A 22,016-nucleotide genomic window follows, 5' to 3' on the forward strand; every position below is an offset into this window, starting at 1 on the left:
GTGCAGGCTCTACCTCCCCATTCCCTGTTTCTCTTTCATCTGATGGATGGGCCCAAGTACTAGGCTTTTAGCCAATAGGAGTCCACTTCTGCATTTGGTTTCCATTTAAATGGCTCCCACTCCCCTTGTACTGGGAAAACATTTCAGTTCAGCCTGAGAGTTTCCCAAACATTTTCTGTGGCAGATGTGAACAAAGTGGCATCCATAGACTTAGAGGCCACAACCTTCCCATTCTCTTTCCATCTGTAAATGAAGAAGACTGGGACCTGGTTTCTGGAGCTTGCCCTGTACAGTGTGGGCTATTTGGAGGTAACTCAGCTTGCATGGGCACTCAAACAGCCTTACTAAAGAGCAAGAGGTGATTTCACTGCCAAGTTTTTAAAGATCCTGTTTTTCCCTCTGGCAATTATGATATACAGAAGGGTCCATCAACTGTTTGCAGGTGATGTCATTTTGAGAACTACACTGGTCATCTAGCTAATTATTTCTGGGAATACCTAGGTTCCTCAAAAGTACCCAATCTCTAGGGTTTAGGTCTCAAACTTGTACCTTTAGGTTGCTTTTGTTTCTCTGTCCTCTGGCATAAGAAACTGTTTATGTCTTCTCGTATGCAGTCAAAGGGCTTTTCTTAAGATGGTCCATGTAGCCTCTGTGGATTGCAGTACACATCTTATCAATGAGATGCCAAAGGCCAAATCCACTCTCGACCAAACAAGAGTATGTATGGTGTTATACCTGAAGGGTTTCACATGTACTGTTACTTTAAGGCTCTGCTCCACCCAGGAGTGATGACAAGGGTCAAGGGGCAGAGTGGCCATCTTAGACACACGTAAGAGATGCATTGATATACAGATCTGTCCTGTAATGCATGCTGGAGTGTACAGTGAGTCCTGAATAAACATCCGTTGTTCCAGATCAGAGTCCTGTGTCTCTCACAACACGGAGAATATAACATATGGTATCCAGCTGCATCATCTGTCATACTGTGTCAAAGCATGCATATCCACAGAGACATGCCTAATCAAATATTGCTTCTTCTCTGCTGTCAGAGTCCCAAGCATGTCAAGGATGGTGCTGTTGAATCTTTCAGGCAATTAGTCCCCTTAGGGGTTATAGGGAGTCTTTCCCATTATTTGGATATCCAGAAGTTCTAGCAAATGTTTGATTACCCTACACTCAAAATTTCTGTCTTGATGGAATGAATTCTTTGAGGCAGTCCATAATGGAAAAAGAAAATCTCCCCCAGATCTTTGGCCACAGTCAAAGCTTGTTGGTGTGTGATTAGAAAAGCATGAGCATACCAGGTTAAGTGATTCTTCACCACAAGGACATTTCCCTGGCCACTCATATCAGGCTCCAGACACAAGATATCAATTCATACCAACTCCATGAGGTCTTGACTTTGAAGGCGGTCCATTAGAGCTCTATTTCAGAGTCCTTGCCCTTCAGATCAGTTTCAAGGACAATGTAAGGAACTGGCTGGTCCTAACTCAATTGGACTGAACCACAGAGACAAGTCAGTTCTCCTAGCTACAGGACTTTTTATATAACCTCCATAGCCTTCACACTCCACTGGGGCCTTCTGCTTTCTTACCAAGTGTTGATACACTGATCACAGCATAGGGTGCACATCCTCCAACGCAGAGTCACTCTCTTAGATTAGGGGGATTAGCAGTCACCTTACCAGGTCTGTATTCATCCCCATGTTTAAATAACTCTTGATGGACTTGAGGGGCCAAGGACTCATCATGGCAAGTGTATTGAAGATTCTTGGTTGTCCAATGGAGGCTCAAACACATATTTAACTTGGAGACACCTATCATATGTGAATCTCTCAGTTCTGATACCCTAGATCTTTAGCCTTTCCAACTGAAGATGTTTATCACAAAAAGTCTCTGTATATCGAATTCATTTGTGCACACCCTATTCAAGGAGAACCTTCATATAGGTGCCTTTAACTGGGACAGGTGGTATAAGAGAATAGTTCACCAGCTTATGCAGAAGCTTTCTTGAAGAATCTGGGGTCACTGATCTAGTGGTCTGAGTCTGAACCCTCACTTTAGTTTGAAGGAACCATTTACAACGTGTCAGGAACATGTATACTAAAGCCACTGCTAGATATAAATGCAATGTGAAGGGATTCCCCTTCCTTCTTCTAAAGTGGTGTTCCAGAAGATGGATGGGTCCATCAGATTATGCATCAGCTATCACACCTTCAAACTGAGAATTGTTCCTTATCAGTACACCGCTTAGCTAATAGAAGATAAACTACAGTGCTTGTCTGGGGTCAAGTGATTCAGGGTTTTGGACTTGAGGAATAGGTACCATCAGATTCCTATGCATCCCAAAGATAGAAATAATATTGCTTTCATCTGCCCGTTGGTTTTTATGAGTCATGCCTGTCTGGTTAAGGCCCGTGTGCATAGGCATAGGTTTACAAATTCTTATGAGCATAGAAGATAAATGTACTGTACATCATTGCTCAAACATATAAGCATGCACATTTTCATATGTCCACTGCTACTGCTTGCCTTTTTGAATCCTTTGCTGAATGCTCTTCAGTCTTGTTCCTCTCTGAACTTGCTTTCGGATTATCCTTGTCTGCTCATGTTTGGTGTGCTTCTCTGCTATTAACCTCAGTTTGGCTTACTGATTACGCTTTTGTCTAGTGACCCTATACCTCACTGCCCAATTGTTGCCGACTTCTGCCTATTCCTAACTCTGATTCTGCTCATGGCCTTATGTGCTTCAACTTGGGTATCACCAGACCAGGTTTGGGACCTGACTACACATTCAGCTGAACTTTGCATCTCCATAGTGCATTATCAGCTGTACTTCTGCTTGTCAGATACCAGCGATCCAAAGTTCCTGCTCATAGTGTCTAAAAATTGGCACTTGTGCCTTTCCTTTGCCTCTGCAGGCCCCGTCTCAACATCCAGGGGTGCTCGAAGGAGAACTGTGTCATTCTAGGCTCTGTATACAATGGTGTGCAGTGCTTTCCTATGACAGAACATCCAAGGTAAAGGAAGGTAATTTTGGCAATCTCTTCAATACACCAGGTGAGGCCCTAATTAAGAGTGTAGGCCTCACCGATTTCTTAGTTTTGTTTTAGAAATTGCAGCAGGCTGAGATAATCAGGCACCTAGTTGTCTCTTTTACTGGGGCTCTTAGAAGTTTCAAGCCAGCTTTTGATGCTGGCTCTCTTGCTTCAGGGGACTTGAACATCTGTGTCAATAATTTCAAACACCTCCCCAGTTGTAGAAGATTATGGCACCCGTCAACCTCTCAACAGAGGCAGAATTGGGTTTTTCTTTTTCCAAGACATTTTAACCAGCTATTCAACTGGTACACAAGGTACACAAGGCCAGAGGCCTGTTCTATCCACCCAAACATGTCCTGTGAGATATTTAGGTAGTTTTTAGGTCTTGCACACACTAATATTTTTTTTTTATTCAATCCAGCAGATTGAATAAAAAAAAAAAAAAAAAACTTACACCTCAGGCCAGAGCTGCTGTACTAACAATCTGATGTTATTACAGAGATCTCTCCTGCTGTGCTATCATGTTTTGACAGGAGGATGGCCTCCCTGGGAGTGCTGATCGGGAGCTGGTTGGCAGACCTTTTTCAGTCGTACCCCTTCGACAGAAGCCAGCTTCTGTTGGACCGACTTCAGTGCACATGGGCCAAGTGTCTGCTGTTCAACATGTGTACTAGGCTATAGACAGTGAAATTCTGCTTTCTGAGCTTCTGTTTAGCAACCTCACCCCCCTCCCACCTTGAAGCTCAACTCCAGCTCTGCTCTCCAGAATGTCTCACTCATCCAGTGCCTGTTTAGCCTGCTACATCAATTTTTCAAAGTCTTCTTCACCATAAGACACTGGCTGACTTCCTAAGAAGTGTCTCAATCACTGTTAACCAGATCCAGTGTAAGAAAGGCTGCTCATGGCCCAGGGCTGCAATGAATTTAGACCCTATTTTGACTATGGGTGTTGGTGCAGGGATTCCTTCTCTCAACACTGCCTAAATTCTATTTTCAGGATTGTTAGTTGGCATTCTGGGTTAAGCTTTTACATTGCTAATCAAATGTAGACTGGCTCCCTGGAAAGATGCTGTGATGCCTCTCCTCTACTCCAGCAATGCATACGTGTGGAAGGTAGCCAGATCAACTTTGGTATCCAACCTGAAATTATGAGGTGCCCGAGCCAACACTGCTTTTAAACTGTTTTTCAGGCAGTGTTGCCCCTTATAATTCCAAAGGTTAACAGTGTAAACAGGCACAAATGGCTAAAGGCAACTCCAGATGACACAGCAGAGTCCCCAGTGACAGTCCTTCTTTTGTGGAGTCTTCTCTGCAGTCACATCAGGGCACAAAACAGTATTTGAGCCTCTTACCCCTTACCTTAGACAAATGGTAGCCTCTTTAAGGGCAACACTAAACCCACACACAGTCTCAAATGCATATAGCACATTAACTCATGTAATCACACATGTGTATCAACAGCACAACCTTGCAGTAGTACTCCTGGAACAACATGACTCTGGAAAAGCAGATTTCTGGAACAACAAAGTACAGTCCTTTCAGTCAGCACTGTACAGCAGCACCTTTCACTTTCTGAGGCAGCCTGCACACTCTGTCCCTCTGCACTGTTTAGGCAGCTCCATCCATCCACATACTCTCCCTTCAGCTTGGCTTTCTCTCCCCTCTCTCCTCCATCCAGTGGGTACACACAAGTTTTAGGTTTTCAGCTAACAGGTGACCTCTTCAATACTTGGACTCCAAAATGGCTGCCACTCCCCATGTACTGGGGGCACTTTACAGTTCAACACTGGTTACACTGTAGAACGGGAGTAATATGTTGCAAAAAAGGAGAAATATTCTGCAGATAAGTTGAAGGAGCCACATGCTACAATACTAATACTGTAACTGGTATACTTATATTACTATAATGTTATTATATACCCAGCTAGAAAACTATAATGTTTCACAAGCACAAGCATTTAGTGAGAAGTTCAATATCTTTGCCTCCTTTAATCCAAAGCAGAAACTATATTTACTTTCAGTCATGTATTACTCTGTAGTTGGCAAACATCTTGACATACAGCTGGGATCTTAGCGAAAACATCCAACTGTTAAAATTAAGCCACTAATCTACAATGGATGGTTTGCATTTTTAGTGTAAAACTGTTAACAAAACCCCCACAAGGCTGAGATTCGCCTGTTTTGCTTCTTGGTGAAGTGAAACGGACTTGAAAGGAAAATAAAAACTGTGTCAGTCTCACTCTGTGCCAACTGACCCCATGGGATGAAACAGACAGATTTCCTGCTCTGGAGGGTCTTTCTTGAGATTTTTTTTATTTCTAAAAACCTCAAGGCAGTCTTGCTCAACCATGTAGAAATAACAATTCTACCTACATAAAGGAGACTGTACAATGAGCAGGCTTTCACTTTAGCCCAGTCTATGTGAACTCTCCTCAGTTTCTTTTTTAACTTTAGACTGCATTGTACTTCAAAATACAATACGACATGGTTATGATGATGAAAAAAATTATTGGAAAAAAATGAAACTGAATTTATTTATGAGGCCTCAAACGTAGAACAGTTTTCTTATAGTGACTCTTGTTACAGTATTAGTTAATTGTTTATTTAAATAAATCTTTACCTTATCTTATAAAATCTATAAGCAAAAAATACATTTCATTTTAATTTTTTACATAGAAATCATTTCAGGACATTTTTCTATCTCACTGTGCAATGGAAGTAGACACAGGTTTGCATCACTTCTACCCTTGCTTTTATTTTCAGACCTATATCCAGTCAAAGATTAGGGTGCGCACCAAACTTATTCAATGAATACCTTGGCACTGTTAACCAAAATCTATATATTTTTGAGATTTAATATCACTCTAATAAGATTTGGTAAATTAGAGTTCTTAGGTATGGTGTAAAAGGTGCGCTGATTGAAAAATTGGGAAGCTGCAACCTAGGTGCCAATTATGGTGAAGTATGAATGATAAGTGTATATATCAGGTGCGCTAACCAATGATGTTAAGTGCTATACAGTGTGAACACAAATGTCATGAATGGTGATCAACTGAATACGAAGTGCACAACTTAAGAGGGTCCTAATAATATGAACACAAAAATCCAGATGAATAACCCAATACTGTGCTAAATGTAAACATAAAGTGTCCCATAATCAATTTGCCTGTTGATACAAAATATCCAACAAATGAATCCTGACAATGCAATAAAATATGGAAGTGAAATTCACACCCTGGTGCTGGGTGCAACCGCAAATGTATAACAAACATTTGGTTGCAAAACAGTGCCAAAGATGCAAACAAAAATAGTCCAAATGAAAGTGTCCGTGATGGAAGCAAATAAATACAGGTGTCGTTCAAGAAGATATACAAAAGCCAGATGAACTTTGTGAAGTGTACCACCACCTGTGAAGATGAGCTTCTTACCAGAAAATTATTATAAAAGTGCATATGAATGATAAGATCCACATCAAAAATTGCATGCCGAGGAAAGGAAAGATAATAATCCACCAGGAGGGGTGGGAAGAGGATAAGCCTCTTACCGAATTTTCATATATATCAGAAGCCGTAAGACTGCTGTGACTGGATGGAGTTCTCTTCCCTCCTCAGAAGTGATAATGGATCGATTCCCTGGTGGTGAGTGGCTTCTCTTAGTCCTCAGAGTATGATGTGGGAAAGAGAGACCACCAATAGTGCATTACCTTTTATACCATTTATTAACCACTCTACAACCGCTCACAGTAATACTACTGCGGCAGAGTGGTTCGTTATCGTCCAGCGACGTAGTATTAACGTCGTTGGACACTCCCCCTTCTGGGCGGCGCTTGCGCGCCGCAGGAGGCTCGCTCCCGCTGTTTTCATTCACAGCGGGAGTCGGGCCAGGGGAGGAGCAGCGGTGATCGCCGCTGCTCTTACCCGATCGTCGGGGATCGAGTCTGGAGATCCGCCCGCTGTGTGTAAACACAGTGGGCGGATCTCCATAGTGACAGGGAGTGACAGATCGGACTGTTCAGCATAGCTGGACATCCGATCTGTCCATAACTCACACAGTCACCTCCCCCCCTACACGTCAGTAAGCACCAGGCATACATTAACCTCTCCCTCTCCAATAAAATTAACCCCTTCCCTGCCAGTGTCATTTTTACAGTAACAGTGCATATTTATAGCACTGATTACTGCAGTAATGTCACTGGTACCCCCAAAAGTGTCAAAAATGTCAGTCAAGGGTCCGATCTGTAAGCCGCAATGTCGCAGTCCCGCAAAAAAAATCGCAGATCGCCGCAATTACGCGTTAAAAAAAAAAAACACCAAAAATGACAGAAATCTTTCCCTTTGTTAGTAAACGCAATAACTTTTGCGCAAACCAATCAAAATACGCTTATTGCGATTTTTTTTACCAAACATATGTAGCATAAAACAAATTGGCCAAAAATTTTTAAAAAAATTGGTTTTTACATCTTTTTTGGGGGGAATTTCATATAAAAAAATTTTAAAAATATTGTTATTTTTTCAAAATAAACGCTCTTTTTTTGTTTATAGCGCAAAAAGTAAAAATCGCACAGGTGATCAAATACCACCAAAAGAAAGCTCTGTTTGTGGGAAAAAAAGGACGTAAATTTCGTTTGGGTACGGCGTCGCACGACCGCGCAATTGTCAGTTGAAGTCGCACAGCGCCGAATCGCAAAAAGTAGCCTGGACGGAAGACAGCAAAATCCTCCGGTGGTAAAGTGGTTAAGCAAGTAGAAATACACTTACATGGATAAGATGAAAGGAAGGCTATCTGTCACCGCCAAGGGATTCCTAATAGCAGCGGCCGCCTGCAGTGTGAACCGCTGTGCTGTGCTATGAGTGATGATGCGGCGCCTCTGTGACGCGTTTCCTCCCAATTGGGCATCGACTGAGATAGGAAGGGATCTTGATCTTATCATTCATATGCCCTTTTATAATAATTTTCTGGTAAGAAGCTCATCTTCACAGGTGGTGGTTCACTTCACAAAGTTCATCTGGCTTTTGTATATCTTCTTGAACGACACCTGTATTTATTTGCTTCCATCACGGACACTTTCATTTGGACTTTTTATGTTTGCATCTTTGGCACTGTTTTGCAACCAAATTTTTGTTATACATTTGCGGTTGCACCCAGCACCAGGGTGGGAATTTCACTTCCATTTTTTATTGCATTGTCAGGATTGTTTTGTTGGATATTTTGTAACAACAGGCAAATTGATTATGTGACACTTTATGTTTACATTCAGCACAGTATTGGGTTATTCATCTGGATTTTTGTGTTCATACGGTATTATTAGGACCCTCTTAAATTAGAGTTCTTGACTGTGAGTGAAAGCTTCTACACAACAACAGAAATGTATTAGTAAACAGTAAAAAGATCTAAATCTAGCAACCAGAAATCCATTTGGTTATAGAAAAAGAAAAAATTATTAAATTAGCTCTAACATAGTACTTTATACAGACAGTAAGAAAGAAAAGACATAAGAAAAACATTTAGATAATTGCCAGAGATTTATTCCATAATTGCCTTTAAACTGTGCGTGAGAGCCCCATTTTGGTATCTGGTGTTCCAAAACTTCTCTTTACCTATCCCTCAAAATATCTTGCTCATTTAAGCCTCTCCTACATTGGCTTGTATTGGGCTATCCTGATTGGTGGACCTTTCTAATCTAATCTGACTCATCTCTTCAGGATTGGACCATTCCCAATCCCCTATAGTTAGCATAAGCCAGTCCCCTTGAAGTCAAATCATTTATAGATGGAAAATTAAGTATGCTAATTTTGCAAGCTTTTTGGAGGGAAAATTCTGTATTTATGAAACGATGGGCAACCACATTGCATATCTAAACAGGGGGATCCTTTGAACTAGATATACATAAAACAATGGGTCCCATTGTTCAGATAAATGAACTTAGGCACTGAATTGTCTGTAAAAAACCTTCTCACATACAGTAGTAATTTAAAGAATGTTCCCCTTGGCACAAAAATACCCTCTATCTTTAGAAAACAGGAATATGAGAAGACAGATTAGACCCTCACATTGATGAAACTGTAATTTAAATATATTCATAATTACAAAAATATGTACATCTATTATTGGAGATTTCACATAAACCATCATACTTTAACAGCACTTCCTAAGCTATAACGAACAGGACCGACAGACGCCTGGGTGCAGAAATATTTCTGGCGCCCCCACATGGGCGTGGTCATATCATTTACTCCTCCCCTAAGGAGTCTTTGTTACCCTGAAATCCTCCCATGATCTCTTAACCATAAACAAAATACAGGAAGAGAAGCAGAGTGCTCCAATGGGACCTGGGGGGAGGGCTCTCTAATAGATATAGAGAGGGCCTCTGTTAGAGAGTCTGTTAGAAAGAGTCCCCACCAGGCCCCATTAGAGACTATAATGGGGTATAATGGGACCTGGAGGGGGGGGTCCTCTCTGTGTCCATTTGAGAGTCTATGTTAGGAAGAGCCCCTAATAGTGCCCATCAATGCAGCCTCGTCAATGTCCATCAGCTCAGCCTTATCACTGCCCATCAGTGCAGCCTCACCAGTGCCCATCAATGTAGCCTCACCAGGGCACATCAATGTAGCCTCACCAGCTCACATCAATGCAGCCTTACCAATGCCCATCAATGCAGCCTGATCAGTTCCCATCAATGCAGCCTCACCAGTGCTAATCAATGCAGCCTGATCATTACCCATCAATGCAGTATCAGCGGTGTCCATCAATGCAGCCTGATCTTCACCCATCAATGCAGCCTCACCAGTACCCAGCAGCTCATCCTCATCAGTGCCCATCAATGCAGCCTCACCAGTGCCCATCAATGCAGCCTCACCAATGCCCATCAATGCAGCCCCATCAGTGTCCATCAGCTCAGCTTCACCAAGGCCCATCAGTACAGCCTCACTAGTGCCAATCAATGCCCATCAGCTCAGCCTCATCAGTGCCCATCAATGCAGCTTGATCAGTGCCCATCAATGCAGCCTCACCAGTGCCAATCAGTGCAGCCTCATCAGTGCCCCTCAGCTCAGCCTCACCAAGGCTCATCAATACAGCCTGATCAGTGCCCATCAATGCAGCCTCACCAGTGCCCATCAATGCAGCCTCACCAGTGCCCATCAATGCAGCCTGATCAGTGCCCATCAATTCACCCTGATCAGTGCCCATCAATTCAACCTGATCAGTGCCCATCAATCCAGATTGATCAGTGTCCATCTAAGCTACTTCATCAATGCCCATCAATGCAGCCTGATCAGTGCTCATCAATGCAGCCTGATCAGTGCCCATCCATACAGTCTCACCAGTGCCCATCAATGCAGCCTGATCAGTACCCAGCAGCTCATCCTCATCAGTGCCCATCAATGCTGCCTCACCAATGCCCATCAATGCAGCCCCATCAGTGTCCATCAGCTCAGCTTCACCAAGGCCCATCAATACAGCCTCACTAGTGCCAATCAATGCCCATCAGCTCATCATCAGTGCCCATCAATGCAGCCTTACCAGTGCCCGTCAGCTCAGCCTCATCAGTGCCCATAAATGCAGCTTGATCAGTGCCCATCAATGCAGCCTCACCAGTGCCAATCAGTGCAGCCTTATCAGTGCCCATCAGCTCAGCCTCACCAAGGCTCATCAATGCAGCCGGATCAGTGCCCATCGATGCAGCCTCACCAGTGCCCATCAATGCAGCCTGATCAGTGCCTATCAATTCACCCTGATCAGTGCCCATCAATTCACCCTGATCAGTGCCCATCAATCCAGATTGATCAGTGTCCATCTAAGCTACTTCATCAATGCCCATCAATGCAGTCTGATCAGTGCTCATCAATGCAGCCTGATCAGTGCCCATCCATACAGTCTCACCAGTGCCCATCAATGCAGCCTGATCAGTACCCAGCAGCTCATCCTCATCAGTGCCCATCAATGCAGCCTCACCAGTGCCCATCAATGCAGCCCCATTAGTGTCCATCAGCTCAGCTTCACCAGTGTTCATCAATGCAGCCTGATCATTGCCGGTGCGCCCTTTCTTTGTTTTTTGTTTGCAATACTTTGTTGACTACCCCAGTCTTAGAGGGCAGCAAGACCTCAGCTATTGGGGATGCCAAGTAAGAGTTCCATGATAAGAGTGGTCTGGGAGCCTTGTTTCTGAGCGCAGGAGCAAGGTGCTATGCATCACAAATTTGTTTTGGAGTATCTATGCAATAGCATGAGCACGAGAACCACTCCAGTTCCAGACTCCTTAATGCCACTCTAAGGCCCCAGAGAGACTGGAAAAGATCAAGGTCACGTTGAAAACGCTCTTTCACCCCATGTGTCAATAAGTCATGCATAACTTATCATGTTCAGGAGAGGAGCTTTTGGACATAAAAACCGCCAAACCTGCATAAATGCATCTAGACGCGCCAAAGCACTAGGTGTGTTTACCGCTTGAGCATTTATTCATTTCAATGGCCAGTGTAAATGACAATTCTAGTCAATGAAATAAAAAAGTCTTGTGGGCTCCTATAGCTATAGGTATAACACTCCAAGCTTTCATTCCTGAATTAGTGACTGCTGCTTAGACAGTGGATACAAGCAGATCTTAGTTCCTAGACATTTTTGTTTTTATTGATTTTGTAAATAACACATTTTTCAGTCAAGATATAGGTGTTTATAACACTTTGACACTAAAATTACCTTTCTCTGAATGAATACCTTTGGCTAGAGCTATACCATCCTAAAAATGATAAAAAACTGTGATGACCTGTTAGCACAAGACTGTACAATTAAAGCAGCCTTAACATGTTACTCACACCATTCCATATTTTTGTATGTGACCAAACCAAATGGAATGATACGGTTTAGTGATTCAGTCTATGGTATACTCAAATATTACACAGCACAAATTCTAGGTTTATATAAATCAGGGCTAGCTGAGGTTAAGCAGCCCTCAGGGACTAGTGTTTGCCCGCTATTTACATACCAAATACTAAAATACTGAAACCAACATACCAAATACTAAAATACTGAAACCAACATACCAAATACTAAAAAAAAATTAAAAAAATAAAAAATACAAATAAGCAGAAAAATACATATGTATATCTAGCACAGTTTAAAGTGTACCATATAACTGGGGGTTTAAATGAACCATCAATTCAAAACATTACCAGTGCTTAGCACTTGGACATGTTTCAGCCACAATTAAGTTTAACGCACATACTAATGTTTGGTGCAGAAACATTTTTAAAATCCAATAATGCAAAAGATATACCTGTACATATTTTATAATGTTGTTTATGGGTAGAAAATAAAAAAACGCACTCCCATTAATATTAGATGATTAAAATGGCCACATCAATTCTATATCATTTTGTTGTGCCCTGTGTTACATTTTCATTATAAGGATAATAATATAGAAAATATGATTAATTAAAATAGATATTCAAAGAAAACGTAATATACAACAGTGCAAAGCAGCAAGGCAGAAACTGATTTAATTTTAAAACATGACAAACAGGCCAGTGCTGTACCATTCGTACAGCCAATTGTTCATAACATTTTCAGAATTATCTGAATAGGCAGAAAGCCATGCAATGAGTGGTGAACAGGTGCCTTGGGGTCATAAATCATAATAAAGAGCTCGACAAGATGACAGAGACTAACAAGGTAATTATAACTTAAACACTGTAACGTGTAAAGAATTAACTACACTTTCTCTATGCTCTTCAGCTTTCAGTCTTTTAATTTCCTCACTGATATTCAGGCTTTAAGCAAGGAAAAATCATTTACATTCTCAGTACCTGTATACTGTTACCGACAGTTCGAAGGTAGTCTTTGTCTGTTGCTTTACAGATTTGGATTTTATTTATTTTTTCCATGTTTTTAATCCATTTGTTTGCCTGGCCTTGAGGGTCAATCATAAGAGGCCATCGTTGAGCTGATGTTACAATAATGGCATTTTCTATGGAAAAACTGAGACAGATGTTAGTTCATACACATTCCTCTTTTTTCATATTTATCCTGTCTTTACCCAAAATTTGTTGTACAACAAAATAGCTGACATACTTGTCTTTTGGCAGCCCATGAAATTGCCATTCCATTATTTTCACAGGATCTCCTAAGGTGCTTGAGAGTGCAAATTCAACAGAGACAGGAATGTGTTTGTCTCTACACATTTTGAACCATTTTTTTAATATTTCCTTAGGGCAAAAAGAAATGAATACTATTTAGTGACAGGAAAACATGATTTTGACGAATATTGATTTGACTGAGATTTTCTAGTGTTTTTTCCTGCATGTGTATTGTTTTTAAGCATCTTTCTTTTTTAAACTGGACAGTTTAAGTCACAAATAAATTATTCTTTTTTTTTTTTTTTTTTTTTTTTACAAAGCTTTTTTCTTTTTTCTCCTAATTTTCCTTCTCCCACTCCACTTTCCCTTACTTCTCTTTTTTCTACTACAAAGTCACAGATTGCATCGCATGATTAATGAACAGCCACAAATGAACTGCCTCCCGGTACCTCATTATTCCTTGCAGCTGAAGCTGAATGTGTTCTTGGTCTTTCTACATGTGTCCATTTGGTCTTTTTGGTCCATTTACATTCTCTCACCTTGAGAAAAGATTTTTACAACTTACCTTACCTTTTACTACCTAACGCCTGAAGTTGAAAGTTTTAGTAGTCCTGCTAGAATTCTAAACCTAAAATATATCAGCTTCATAAATCTATATTCTATAATCCATATCCTAAATCAGTAAACTGAGATACAACAGGTGTTTGATGTAAAGATTAAAGGCTAGCTACCCTTGTCTATATTCCTAAATTGACGATGAATCGACAAAATAATTATTTAATCTTAAAGCTTGAAAAAACAGTATATGGCAGTAATTAGGAATTTAGACACATATATTCCTTTGACCTGCTGGCTTATGTAGCTGTTAAGACTGAGTTTATTAGTGATAAGCAACCGGAGGGGCCAAGTTTGAGGTACAATTTAGTTAGGTCTCTTGAATATTTTACTTTCCAAAAGTTACATGGTGTCATTTTAATATTTGTAAGTCTTTTGCATTTCTAACAAGCCAGGAGGGAATGTATCATAACACTCAACCTTTTTGTATTGTAATATTGTTACATTGTAATGGCACCTGATCATCTATGCCTGTCTGGAAATTACCAAAACTTTCGTATCTGGATAAATGGCTCTCTTACTCCTGTACATTCTCAAAACTTGCAACACCTAAACTACTCGAGAGAAGCTTCTCCATGAAGGTGGCTCCTCCTCATATTCTTATTCAGGGCCCAAATAATCTGCAGTGTTTTAAAGACTTGGTTTCTATAGAGGCTGTGTGTTAACCTTCCTAGCGGTATTCCCGAGCGTGACTCGGGGTTAGATTTTAGAGCCAAAAGCGGTAACCCCAAGCCACACTTGGGGTAGCACTAGGAAGATCGCTGGATCCTGGTAGAGGTTTTACTCACCTTTTCTCCGGGATCCAGCGAAGAATGCGGGCGGTATGCGGCGGCGGAGCTTCCTCCCGATCGTCTGCGAGCCCCGGCTTCCGTCTCCGGCGACGTGACGTCCGCCGGGGGGTGGAACCGGCGGCAAATTCAAATGTAAAACACACCAAACACACTGATATCATTCAAAATAAAATAAATTCACATTACATTGCCCCCCAGTGCCCTTTTCTGTAGTTTTACTGTACTTTTTATGTAAATATATATATATATATACACACACGTATATATATATATATACGTAATTCTTGTGAATGAGCAGCCCAAACCAACTGTATACATTATATATATATATATATATATATATATATATATATATATACATATATATATATATATATATATATATATGTATATATATATATATATATATATATATATATATATATATATATATATATGTATACATAATATATGTATACATACATATATATATATATATATATATATATATATATATATATATAATATATAATAAATGTATACAGTTGGTTTGGGCTGCTCATTCACAAGAATTACATGCAAAATAATGGTACCGCTTTCAGCACCTAAAATCCAAAAGAATCATACTGCCAGGGAGGTTAATGGCTGTTAATTGGTGATTGGCTTTCTTTTCTTACTCATGTACATTCTCAAAACTTGCAACACCTAAACTACTCAAGAGAAGCTTCTCCGTGAAGCTTGCTCCTCTCATATTTCTATTCAACGCCCAAATAATCTACAGTGTTTTAAAGACTTGGTTTCCATACAGGCTGTGTGTTAATAACTGCCAATTGGCAATGCTAACTGCCAGTAGTTTACCACCCTACTTGACTTTTATTTTTGACAATAGTGCTAATGATGAGCTATACTATACATATTTGTGTTTTAATTTGCTGCAGTTCTGGACAAATTTTAACATGTTTTATTCTTACAGAGGTAGGGTATTAGGCATAATTTCTTCCACTGACTGGCAGTAATGCATATATTTTTATTTGTAACCTGCTTCTGTTAGTGAACAAGTACCATCATTTTTTTTATGACATGACAATTGTAATATTTAGAGCATCATAAATAATTTAAGATCACATAGTTTGTTTGGGGAAAAATACAGGTCTGAAGTTAAAGAGTAAAACCATGGCTGTAACCCAAGTTGCTCCCCTGATCTAGACTACAAACAAGTCTTCCTCTATTCATCTTCATTAGATAGGAGGGGAATTAGTTTACAGCAGATAGCTTGAAAGGAAAATAATCTGGTTTCTGCTTTCATTTAAGATGTCATGGACATTGCAATTCTGGCAAGACCTGCATGTATGTTCTGCACTTAGTAAAAATGTTCTTAGCTTATAAAAAAAAATACTAATTCAGACACCACATTTAGGCACCAGTAAGCTGCATTATTTTACATTTTCATGGTTTTAGATATTATTTAAGTTTTAGGGATGTTTTTACATCTATAAGAGCTGTGGAAAAAATCATTAAGAGACTTCTGATAGGTGACAACAGGCATCAATGCTGCCAAATTTGCCTGCAAGTTATGGTGACAAAGACCCTTTGTATGTATCATAATATGTTTTATGTGCCATTCAACACACACAGTTGTTACAGTTGAGTCAACACTGCCATCAAGTTATATAAGCAAACTTTTAATGAAAGGTTTATCTGAAGACAACCGCTGTGATGTTAAAGAACTCTTGAACTGTGGAAGCTATGCAGGGCAAGCAGAGGGCAATGACCAGTCACTAGTATTATCTATAGACTGCTTACAAATGGTCTTTTTCCAATGACTGAGATGGCCATCTTTGGTAAAGGCAGGGCTTTGATTTCTCATTTTAGACCCACCCAATAACTGGATATATGATGACTGGTGGGGGAATATTCACAGTAGGAGAGGTGAAAAATACACAGAATAACAAATTAAACAAAGTGGAAGCACAGAGATCTTTGCAATGCAAGTGTTTAGATGTTTTTCTCCAGTAAGAAGTGCAGTGGGTAGCATAGTATTGACATTATCATATCTTACTTAAAATCTCAGAACACTAGCAGTCAGAGGCTCAGTGCATTAGACAGTAGTTTCACATTGCAGATACTGTATATAGCCTCAAGACTGTAAGAAAGGTAAATCTTTTAGGGTACTTCCAAGGCACAAATAACGTTTCTAGGATGTTTCTTTTAACATAGAAAATCTTCACTTTTTGAGTTCTGGACCACTTTAGTTTATGAAATATGTCATATGAATATTCTTAATTCATATTTGCAGTACCATCCAGTGAAGTGGCAATGTCCCTATTGTATATGCTTGGAACAAGTATTTTGTATTTAGCAGATTTAAAGTTACGCAAAGGTGGAGCCTAAATAAATTAGGTACAATTCACTTAAAGTACAAAAAACACTTAAAATGTTCTTAAACCCATGACCATATACAATCACACTGTAATTCTTTTTCCATCTCTAAACTGTGTGCCTAGTGTTTACTGCCAGCTCATTTCCTGCTTGATAAAGCATGATGATTTTGTTTTTTATCAAAGCCTTCCAGATAGAACAGCTACTGCTACAATATGGAAAATGAATCAAATGTACTGATGTAAATGAAACAAACTAACATCCTTAAAACATAATAAATTATTATTTACCATGAAAATGAGAAAATGCTATCTCTAATCAAAACGGATGTATTGACAGGGGTAATGATCTTTGCAGTGAATGAGATCTTTTTTTTTTTTTTTTCATTTTCTAAATCATTCATATAAAATGATTAATAGTGTCTAAGTGGTTGATATAGATAAAAGAAAATCCCAAATAATCTACAATAGTCTTACTATATGGGCCATAGATAGATGTGTAGATGATTTGTTGTAAGACACTCATACTATTTATCAGAAATCGATTAAACATATTAACCACTTTACTACCGCTTACGGGAATACTACTGCGGCAGTGTGGCTCGTTCCCGTCCAGTCACGTAGTATTAACGTGACTGGACTCCTCCCCTTCTGGGCGGCGCTTGCGCGCCGCCGGAGGCTCGCTCCCGCTGTTTTCATTCACAGCGGGAGTCGGGCCAGGGGAGGAGCAGCGGCGATCGCCGCTGCTCTTACCCGATCGTCGGGGATCGAGTCTGGAGATCCGCCCGCTGTGTGTAAACACAGCGGGCGGATCTCCATAGTGACAGGGAGTGACAGATCGGACTGTTCAGCATAGCTGGACATCCGATCTGTCCATGAATCACATAGTCACCTCCCCCCCTACACGTCAGTAAGCACCAGGCATACATTAACCCCTCCCTCTCCAATAAAATTAACCCCTTCCCTGCCAGTGTCATTTTTACAGTAACAGTGCATATATATAGCACTGATTACTGCAGTAATGTCACTGGTACCCCCAAAAGTGTCAAAAATGTCAGTCAGGGGTCCGGTCTGTCCGCCGCAATGTCGCAGTCCCGCAAAAAAAATCGCAGATCGCCGCCATTACGCGTTAAAAAAAAAACACCAAAAATGACAGAAATCTTTCCCTTTGTTAGTAAACGCAATAACTTTTGCGCAAACCAATCAAAATACGCTTATTGCGATTTTTTTTACCAAACATATGTAGCATAAAACAAATTGGCAAAAAACTTTTAAAAAAATTGGTTTTTACATCTTTTTTGGGGGGAATTTCATATAAAAAAATGTGAAAAATATTGTTATTTTTTCAAAATAAACGCTCTTTTTTTGTTTATAGCGCAAAAAGTAAAAATCGCACAGGTGATCAAATACCACCAAAAGAAAGCTCTGTTTGTGGGAGAAAAAGGACGTAAATTTCGTTTGGGTACGGCGTTGCACGACCGCGCAATTGTCAGTTGAAGTCGCACAGCGCCGAATCGCAAAAAGTGGCCTGGACGGAAGACAGCAAAATCCTCCGGTTGTAAAGTGGTTAAAACAACATATCAGATGCTCTTTCAGTTTCTTATGTAAAGCAATCTAGCTTAGGTTTGACAACTGAGAACTGACAATAGGGGTTTAGTATAATAGGGGTTATTAAAATGGGAAGAACTGTTTGAAAGAATTATAACTATATTACTCAAAGCAAACAGTCACTGTTATTTGATTGGCACTATAAAAGCAACTACATAACAATCAGTTGTTATGAGCAACACCTCCACTTTTCTAAATAAATTGTCTACATTGTGTGAAACACCAGCCATTAGTTGATAAATATTTTTTTTGGGAAATGATAGACTACCAAATATGGATAAACAGATCCTAATACTACATACCTGTCTAAATTCTGAAGTAAATGAACCTAAATAGGCCACAATACCAGCACTTAGCAACATATTTCCAACAATGTTCTGGTACGTATCTCCCAGTTGTGTAGCTATGCTCCTCCACCTCTGTTTTTCTCCACCAAGTCCATTAATTAGCTTTTCTGCTCGGTCCAGCTTCAACCTTAAATAATTAACAAATATGTTGTGAAAATGACTCTTACTACATTATGAACACTTCTGTAACAGCATGGGTATTTTCTTCTTAATCGCATTGCCGTACAAAGGTTTCTATCCAGCTGGTATTTTTGTACAAGAGCCAGTTGACAGGATAATTTACTGGAAATGATTAGGTTAGGGTTTTCAGATTTAGCAAGTACTGTACATGTAGCTTAATTTATAGCTCGGATCTTGGTCTTTGGTTATATACAATGACATTTTCCTAGTTACCGTAAAATAGTATACAAGAAATCTAACACTATATTTTAAGTTTGATAAATATATATATATTGTGTGTATATATGTGTATATATATATATATATATATATATATATATATATATATATACAGTTAGGTCCATATATATTTGGACACAGGCACATGTATGCCATCAGAAGAAAATTCAAACAAAACAATCTGAATGAATTTGAAGTGCAGACTTTCAGGTTTAATTCAAGGGGTTGAACATAAATATCAAGTACAAAATGTAGGAACTGAAACCATTTTAAACACAGTCCCCCCACCATTTTCAGGGGTTCAAATGTAATTGGACAAATGCATATATTCATACATATAATGTTTATTTTTAATATTTTGTTGGGAATTCTTTACTGACAATGACTGCCTGAAGTCTGCAACCTATGGACATTACCAAAGACTGGGTTTCCGCCTTTCTAATGGTTTGCCATGCTCTAACTGCAGCTGTCTTTAGTTGTTCTTTGTTTGTGGGTCTTTCTTCCTTTAGTTTTGCCTTCAGCTAATGAAATGCATGCTCAATTGGGTTGAGGTCAGGTGACTGACTCGGCCATTGCAGAATATTCCACCTTTTCTCCTTCAAAAGCTCCTGGGTTGCTTTTGCAGTGTGTTTTGGATAATTGTCCATCTGTACTGTGCAACTTTGCTGCATGTGGCTGAATCTGGGCTGACAGTATATCTCTAAACACTGCAAAATTCATCTGGCTGCTTCAGTCTTCTGTCACATCATCAATAAACACCAATGACCCAGTGCCACTGGAAGCCATGCATGCCCGTGCTACCACACTACCTCCACCATGTTTTACAGATGACGTCGTGTGCTTTGGATCATGAGCTGTTCCAAGCTTTTCCCACACTATTTTCTTCTCATCATTCTGGTACAGATTAATCTTGATTTCATGTGTTCAAAGAATGCTTTTTTCAGAACTAGTCTGGCTTTTTTAGATGTTTTTTGGCAAAGTCTAATCTGGCTTTTCTATTCTTCAGGCTTATGAATGGTTTGCACCTTGTGGTGAACCCTCTGTATTTGCTCTCGTGAAGTCTTCTCTTGATTGTAGACTTTGACAATGATACGCCCACCTCCTGGAGAGTGTCCTTCACTTGTCTGCATGTTGTGAATGGGTTTTTCTTTACCATACAGAAGATCCTGCGATCATCCACCACTGTTGTCTTCCATTGCTGCCCAGGCCTTTTTATGTTGCTGAGCTCACCAGTGCATTCTTCTTTCCTCAGAAGGTACCAAACTGTTGATTTGGCTACTCCTAATGTTGCTGCTATCTCTCTAATGGATTTGTTTAGTTTTTGAAGCCTTACAAAGGCCTGTTTCACTTGCATTGACAGCTCCTTTGAACGCATAATGTAAGTTCACAGCAATAGATGCCAAATGCAAATACCACACTTAGAATCAACTCCAGACCTTTTACCTGCTTAATTGATGAAAAAATAACAAGGGAGTAGCCAACACCTGGCCATGAATAAGCTTTTGATTCAATTGACCAATTACTTTTGGTCCCTTGAAAAAGGGGGGATGGCTATTCTTAAGAGCGGTAACTCCTAAACCCTTCCTCCAATTTGGATGTACATACCCTCAAATTAAGCCCGAGAGTGTGCACTTTCAGCCCATATCCATTATCTAACTATAGCTTGAATATGTTTTGGTAAATACCTGAAAAAATTTAAATTGTGCCTGTGTCCCAATAATTATGGACCTAACTGTATATACACACACACACACACTGTAGTATTGGGACGCCTGCCTTTACACACACATAACCTTCAATGGCATCCCAGTATTAGTCCATAGGGTTCAGTATTGAGTTGGCCCACCCTTTGTAACTATAACAGACTCAATTCTTCTGAGAAGGCTGTCCACAAGGTTTAGGAGTTTGTATGGGAATGTTTGACCATTCTTCTAGTAGCGCATTTGTGAGGTCAGGAACTGATGTTGGAGAGAAGACCAGGCTCACAGTCTGCACTCCAATTTATCCCAAAGGTATTCTATTGAGTTGAGGTCAGGACTCTGTGCAGGCAAGTCAAGTTCCTCCACCCCAAAACACGCTCACCCATGTCTTTATGGGCCTTGCTTTGTGCGCAGTCATGCTGGAACAGGAGAGGGCCCTCCCCAAACTGTTCCTACATAGTTGGGAGCATGGAATTGTGCAAAATGTCTTGGTATGCTGATACCTTAAAATTCCCTTCACTGGAACTAAGGGACCAAGCCCAACCCCTGAAAAAAAGCCCCACACCATAATCCCCCTCCACCAAATTATTTGGACAAGTGACCAAAGCAAGGTCCATAAAGACATGGATGAGTGAGTTTGGGGTGGAGGAACTTGACTGGCCTGCACAGAGTCCTGACCTCAACCCCATAGAACTCCTTTGGGATGAATGGTCTTCCTCCCTTTAACACATTCTAATTGTAAGTACAAATGTAATGCTTTCCTGCTCATACACTCTTCACTTGGCAAATGGAAAGTTTAGCAGACGACAACTGGTATATTAATCTTATATGGACCCAATACTGGGATCCCACTCCTTTGCTTACATAGCCAGGGATTCCCAGCCATGTAAGTCAGTGGGGCCGGTGACATCACTGGTTTTTAAAGACTCAGAAATGTCAGCAGCCACCGGCATCCATAATAACCATTGTAATAGTAATAATATGTAATAGTACTGTTGTACCGGACGTTCAGCTTGTGCCGGATGGGTAAATGTTCAGGAGTTTTCCTGAATGCCGAAGCAGCCAAAGTTTAGTTTGAACTTTTGTTTT

The 22,016-nt window shown here is 40.2% G+C and overlaps 1 protein-coding gene across 1 annotated transcript in view; it reads right to left on the reverse strand.

The window, feature by feature from the left end:
- Positions 1-22,016, reverse strand: part of LOC309552619 (dynein axonemal heavy chain 3-like) — a 1,537,563-nt gene that overhangs the window by 328,598 nt on the left and 1,186,949 nt on the right. Inside the window, exons 41-43 of the mRNA XM_082253560.1 lie at positions 18,784-18,955; positions 13,106-13,239; positions 12,841-13,012 (exon numbers count right to left, since the gene is read on the reverse strand). Of these exons, the coding sequence (XP_082109686.1) occupies positions 12,841-13,012; positions 13,106-13,239; positions 18,784-18,955 (478 nt within the window). The remainder of the gene's footprint in view (positions 1-12,840; positions 13,013-13,105; positions 13,240-18,783; positions 18,956-22,016) is intronic.

The sequence above is a fragment of the Pelophylax lessonae genome (genome assembly GCF_965119305.1).
Source record: "Pelophylax lessonae genome assembly, chromosome: 4".
Lineage (NCBI taxonomy): Eukaryota > Metazoa > Chordata > Amphibia > Anura > Ranidae > Pelophylax > Pelophylax lessonae.